At 47.9% G+C, this 6,773-nt stretch overlaps 1 protein-coding gene across 1 annotated transcript in view; it reads left to right on the forward strand.

The window, feature by feature from the left end:
- The first annotated feature begins 648 nt into the window (after positions 1-648).
- SFRP1 (secreted frizzled related protein 1) overlaps positions 649-6,773 on the forward strand; it is a 15,644-nt gene continuing 9,519 nt past the window's right edge. Inside the window, exon 1 of the mRNA XM_045286858.1 lies at positions 649-722. Coding sequence (XP_045142793.1) covers positions 649-722 — 74 coding nt within the window. The remainder of the gene's footprint in view (positions 723-6,773) is intronic.

Raw genomic sequence — 6,773 nt, forward strand, 5'->3', positions numbered from 1 at the left:
CGTGGGTCACGACCCCTTCGGGGGTGAACGACCCTTTCACAGGGGTCGCCCGATTCATAACAGTAGCAAAATTACACTTATGAAGTAGCAACGAAAATAATTTTATGGTTGGGGGGGTCACCACAACATGAGGAACTGTATGAAAGGGTGGAGGCATTAGGAAGGTTGAGGACCACTGCAATAGATAATGGCTTGGTCACTGTATAGTTTACTGTCATGTGAATGATGGAAAAGTAATAACACCGGGACACAAGTGCCGTTCTGAGGTGTGTGCACGGAGCTCTAAGGGATGACAGGAACAGCCCAGGACTGTACCGAGAGGCCACGGGGTGGGCTGAGAGGGGTCAGACCAGGCTGCAGGGCAGAAAAGATGAGAGAATGTGAGCAGATAGGGTGGTTGGATACAATGCAGGCTGCTCAGGGAAATTTGAATTTCAGATAAAATAATACCAGCCTGACAAATAATTTCTAGTGGAAGTATGTTCCACAAAGCTTTGAGGACATACTTATACTAAAACAAAAACAAAAGAAAACAAACAAACAAACAAACCCTATGATTTTGCTAACATTCATATTTAACTGGGTGTCCTGGGTTTTTATCTGGTAACCTGGGAGGCCAGGTGTAGGCATTTTCCAGGTGTGCAAAAGATGGCTGAGGGTGTGACAGAGAAAATTGCGTTTGCGAAAGATGAGAAACAGGAAGCTGTTGACATGGGCCTAGTGCAAGTATTTCTGAGAGGCTAGAGACTGGGCAGGGAGGGGCAGGGAGGAGAGGCTTTTAAGGACAAGATCTTAATGTACTTCTGAAGAGTCCTGTCTTTTTCCTGTAAGTAATCAACAAAGGGAGAGCTTTAGTCCGAGAAATAGCAAATGGGGGCAGGCGGGAAGTTTGTTTTATAAGTCTTGTTAAAAATACTCATTTTAATTTTTGGTTCCCCTGGGTCCTTTCTGGAAGCAGCTGGCAAGTACTGCTGTTAGGAGTTCAGACTCACAACCATCCAATGAACGGAAGAAGGAAACCCCGCCTGGTCCTGCACCACTCTCACCAATGCTCTGATGTCTGAGTCCATTGAGCTGCCACTGTGTCAATCCATCTCGTCGAATATCTTCTTTCTGCTTTGCTGCTCCTTCACTTTACCAAGCACGATGTTCTTCTCCAGGACTGGTCTCTCCTGACAATATGTCCAATGGACTTGAGGTGAAGTCTCCCCATCCTTGCCTCTAAGGAGCATTCTGGCTGTACTTTTTGCAAGACAGATCTGTTTGTACTTTTGGGAGTCTGTGATACTTTCCAATATTTTGCACTAGCTCCATAATTCAAATGCACCGACTTTTCTTTGGTCTTCCTTATTCAAAGTCCACCTTTCACATGCATATGAGGCGATTGAAAATATCATGACTCGGGGCAGGCACGCCATACTCCTCAAAGTAGCATTCTGGCTTTTTGACGATTTAAAGAAGTCTTGTAAGGCAAATTTACCTAAGGCAACTTGTCTTTGATCTTGATTCCTGCACTTTGGATCCAAGCAGGATGAATCCTTGCCCGCTTCGATCTTTTCTCCATTTGTCATGATGCCACTTATGTCTTTTTTACTCTGCGTCAATCCGTACTGCAGGCTGCAGCCCTTCATCGTCATCAGCAAGTGCTCCAACTCCTCCTCACTTTCAGCAAGCAAGCTTGTGTTTTTTGCATGTTGCAGGTTAATAAGCCTTCCTCCAATCAGGAAGTCAAATTCTTCTTCATCTAACCCAGGGTCTATGAATAAGTCCTGGTAAAAGGATAGAAGCCTGAAGCACACCTTTCTCTATTCTAAACCATGCGGTATTCCCCTGCTCTGGTCACACAAATGCCTCTAGAGCAGTGGTTCTCAACTTTCCTGATGCCGAGACCCTTTACTACAGTTGCTCATGTGGTGGTGACCCCCCAACCATAACATTATTTTCGTTGCTACTTCATAACTGTAATTTTGCTACTGTTATGAATCATAATGTAAATGTCTGATATGCAGGATGTATTTTCATTGTTACAAATTGAAACAAAACAATATGTAACTACATATTGTGAAATATTTATTTCTAGTGACAAATAAATGAAACTTTGTCTTGAAGCATGGTGTAGCATGGGTAACAGTCTTCACACCCGGTACTCATATGTGGGCTTATCTGCACGTGGGAGAACCCACCTGGAGATGGATACAGGAGCAGTGTCTCAGTTCCTAAGACTATTGGAAATACGTGTTTTCCGATGTTCTTAGGCGACCCCTGTGAAAAGGTCGTTGGACCCCCAAAGGGGTCACCCCCCACAGGTTGAGCACCGCTGCTCTAGATCTATGCACGGGTTCCTCAAGAGCACAATGAAGTGTTTTGGAATTCCCATTCTTCTCAGGGCCAGTCGTAGTTTATGAACCGCACCACCGACTGCCTTTGCATAATCAACGAAACACAAACAGACATCTTTCTCATCTTCTGTGCTTCCAACCATGATCCATCTGAGACCAGCAATGCTATCCCTTGTTTCATGTCCTCTTTGAAATCCAGAGTGAACCTCTTGAAGCTCTCTGTCAATGTACTGCTGCTAGCATTGCTGGAGACTGTCGCCAGAGTCTTACTTGCATGTGATGGTATCAATGATATCAGTCAATAATTTAAGCATCTGTCGGGTCATCTGTCTTTGGAATGGGTACAAATACAGATCTCTTCCAGTCACTTGGCCAACTAGTTGTCTCCAAATTTCCTGGCATAGACAAGTGAGTGCTTCCAGTGCCTCATTGATGTTGAAACTTTTCAGTGGGCGGTCCATTGGTTCCTGGAGCCTTTGGTCAATGCTTTCAGTGAAGCTTGGACTTCTCAGTACCATTGGTTCTGACTCATATGCTACCTCTTGAAATGGTTCTTTTGCATAGACAGTCTACAATTTATAGACTATAGAGAAAACAATGTCTTCATAAATGATTAAAAATTGTCCAATCCAGTTTGGGACAAAAGTCTCATTCGGAGATTGAGCAGGCCGGTGTGTCCAGGTGGTTCCTGTCCAGAGCTGGTTGGATTAGTGTGGACACTAAAGCTAGAGTGGTCCAGAGGGTAAACATTGCTGGGAAACCCAGTGTGCTTTCAGGAAGAGACGTTGAGCGTTGAAGTAACTGATTGGGCTGGGACCTCTAGACAGCAGATTGGGACAGTTCTTCAAAGAGGCAGGGAGATCCCGAACCACTGAAAAGCAACACCAGGGGTGGGTGGATTATTTGCACTTCAACAGAGGATGAGGAGGAGGCTTAGTGACGTTGTGCATCCAATACCACATTATACGTTCAGACTTTATTTAAAGCTTGATTACGTACTTCACACCTTACTCTTTATTCTAGGTTATGCAGAGAGGTGGATGTCATAAGATTTTTACAACTGCCACCTTTCAGAAGATCACCAGGCCTTTCTTCTGAGGGTCCTCTGAGTAGGTTTGAACTTCTAACCCTGTGGTTAGTAGGTGAGTGCCTAACCACTTATGGCACGCAGGAACTCCCACAGTGTGTTAGATACTGAGAATGGACATCCTGTACTTTGTGATCTAGCTGGCAGGCTTTAATAGCTCCACTCTAAGGCTAGAAACCCTGAAGGTCAGAGAGAATTTCCCGTGAGTCACTCAGCCTCTGAGAAGCAGGACGGAGACTATACCGGCTGTATGCTGACTCTGGGTTAGAACCCTTTCCTCCACATTTCACCAGACCCCACACCATCCAGCCGCAGACAGGGGTCCTCTCCTGCCCTTCCCTGGCTGATGAGAGTGAGGATTCGGAGCATATTTTTGCAAAGGGTCCTAACCATTCTTGACAAAAAGAAAATCACAACAGAGCAGGAACAACAGTCTAGGAATGCTCCCTCCACCCCCACCCCACCCCACCCCTAGTTCCCTAGGTGAGGGCAGGGGTGGGCTCTGTGTGTGGGAAGAGGCCACCAGGTAGGCAGGCACCTGGGAGGCCTCTCAGTGACTGTCTGCTTGGCCTGACAGTCAGCTTCGGGCAATGGAGAGACTGAAGAATGCTGGTGTAATGAAGCAACAGGGAATGCACTTCCAATGTTCATGTATGGGCATCTGGCAGTGTGGGAAAACCGGGACTCGTCTGAAGCAAGAAGCCCAAGTCTAACCTTGTACTTAGCCCTTGTGCATTTAAACCATTCAAGAAGGAGAAAGATGCATCTCTGTCGGGCAGCTTTCCTAATCAGAAGTCCTGGTTTCTGGGAGCTCTAGCGTGTCAGTATGGCTAAAGAACCCTGACCTAGAACTTTCTCTCTAGTGTGTGCGCCTGCACACACACACACACACACACACACACACACACACACACAATGTACCCCAAATTCAAACCAAACCCACTGCCCTGGAGTCGAGTTCAGCTCATAGCAACCTTATTGGCCAGCGCAGGACTGCCCTTGGGTTTCTGAGACTTTGAATCTCTATAGGAGTAGAGAGAGGCCTTTCCCCCAGGAAGGACTGGTGGCTTCAAACCACTGATCTTGTGGTTAGCAGTTCAGCACAAAACCTGTGATGCCACCAGGGCTCCTCCACCCTAGACTTAGAAGTATGCAATCCTGACCATGTGAGAAAAGGACACACACACACACACACACACACACACACACACACACAGAGTCTGCAACGGAAATCCGAAGGTTTCAGGCTGTTTTGCCCACTCCTGTGATAGGCAGGGGGGGGCAGATCCCAGGTGTGAGTTAAATTCTTCTGGTGCAATCTGGGGTTCAGTAGAGCAGCAGCCTCTTGAGAGAGAGACAGGGTGGCAGAGTCCTTTCCTTTCTGTCTGGACCTTGGGAGGAGCCAGTAAAGTCCTGGGATTAGGATTCTGGAGTCTTAGGGACCCGGACATCCCCTCTCAGTCTTTGAGTCAATAGTGTCCCTACCATGGCCTAGGGGCCTCTCTCTAAAACAGTAGGACCACTTGGGGGTGGGATGGGGAATTGGGAGCGATCTATGTCAATGAGGTAAAACCGGATATCGGCTGGACCCTCCCATGAACAGACTCATGAGGTGTGAGAGGCTAGTGCCCCGGGACTGGTGAAGGCGTTGAGGCTCTGGTGGTCCTCCCACCATTTGGGGAAACTGTACAAACATGAGTGAGGGGCCAGCCAAGCCTGGACTCAGAGGTGAAAGGATGTTATCTGCAAACACAACCCTTTCCAGTGTGTGAGTAAACACGCACATTTGGCTTGGGAGTGAGGGCCTGGCCTGAAGAGAGAAAACGGCCCCCTCCAAGCAAGCAGGACAGCATTTTTCTCTAAATGCCCCTCGAATTGAGACACAGTTGCTGGGTCTCCTGTGGTCTATTCTCTGTGAGGAATGTCTTCCCAGCTTCTCGGACTGAGCATTACCAATTGCTCCAGGATTAACCCCTTGATAGCCGAAGTTTTACCCAAAGACACTCTATCACTTCCTCCCCATTCCACCGCCTGTCACTTTGGGACACCTTTCAGAGGCCCAGCCAGGACTAAAAAGCTGATCGCTTGCACACGCTTCCTGTGTGTGCAGCGAAACCAGTCTCCTTATAGGCGTGATGTCTTTAAGAAAATAGCCTCGCTTCTTTACAAACTGGAGTCGTTTTACTTGGAACCTGTCCATCAAGAATTCAGGTCTGCAGAGTCCAAAGCAAGCTTCCCCGGAACTTTGCAAACAGGCCGGGCCCGGCAAGGCAGAGCCTCCTACGGTGTCTGCCAGGAGCGCACGGCTCGGTGGTCCGTTTGCCACATGGGCTGGGACAACACTGCTCAGAGACGGCGTTTTCAGCAGGAACTCCAGCAATGTGGCCACCCTGCACATTTCATGAACTGCCTGCTGCCCTCCTCGCCTGCCTCTGGGATGGTGTCATGGTCACACTCCCGGTCTCTCCGGAGCTTGACCTTCTCTCTCTCTCTCTGTCGAGAAATGTTTGCAACACACAAAGAATTTTCAGAATTCCCGGGTGTAGGGTGGAAGGGCAGCCTCTCCTCCTGGGGTGGGGTGGTGTAAAAGGGATAGCCAAAGCTATGTCTCTGCTAATTTCTCCCTCTTGGCTTAATGGGGACCCTCGGTTTGGGGCTGAGCTTCCCGGACCTGGTCTGAATGCAGCATGTGTGCTCCAGTGATGGACTTGATATTTACACAAGCCACGCTGATAAGTGCACATGTGTTTTTAATATTTTGGCTTTCTACACCACAAACATGTCCATGTGTATATGCGTGCACACACAGTCGGGCTGGGACTTTGAATAATGAGGTGGGGTTTTATTTATTTATTTGAACTGTTCTCTCCAAGCTGACACCTTTGTGAGCAATATTTCCCGCCACACTGAGCAAGGTTCATCGGGGCCCTTTGGGAGGGTCGCCTTCCGGTTGTCCCACCTGGAAAGGTGCATGCTTCCAAAAGAGCAAACCAACCCCCCCCCACCGCCCCCCAATCTTTCCTCCTTTCTTTGCGAGGCTTGGAGGCTTGAGTAGTGATTGAAAAGCAGACCTCCCCTCGAGCCAGCTTCCTGGAGCGCTTTTACTCAGGAACCGGCCTGTCTTTGTACCTCAGCCACAGAGGTGAGCTGCTAGTTGGCTGGGCTGCTGCTGCTGCAAATTTAGGAGGGAAAAGTGTTAAAGAAAAAAAAAAAATAAAAGGTCTTAATTATCTTGTGGTTTTGCAAGTGCTGTTAATAAGATTCCTTGCTTTTCTGCAAGCTGACTCAAGTTAATTACAGCATTAAACATCTTTTTTACCTACTCCTCACTGTGATCCACCCCCCCC

This window comes from Echinops telfairi, unplaced genomic scaffold (assembly GCF_000313985.2).
Source record: "Echinops telfairi isolate 266 unplaced genomic scaffold, ASM31398v2 ScPeMD7_9;HRSCAF=40, whole genome shotgun sequence".
In the NCBI taxonomy this organism is placed as follows: domain Eukaryota; kingdom Metazoa; phylum Chordata; class Mammalia; order Afrosoricida; family Tenrecidae; genus Echinops; species Echinops telfairi.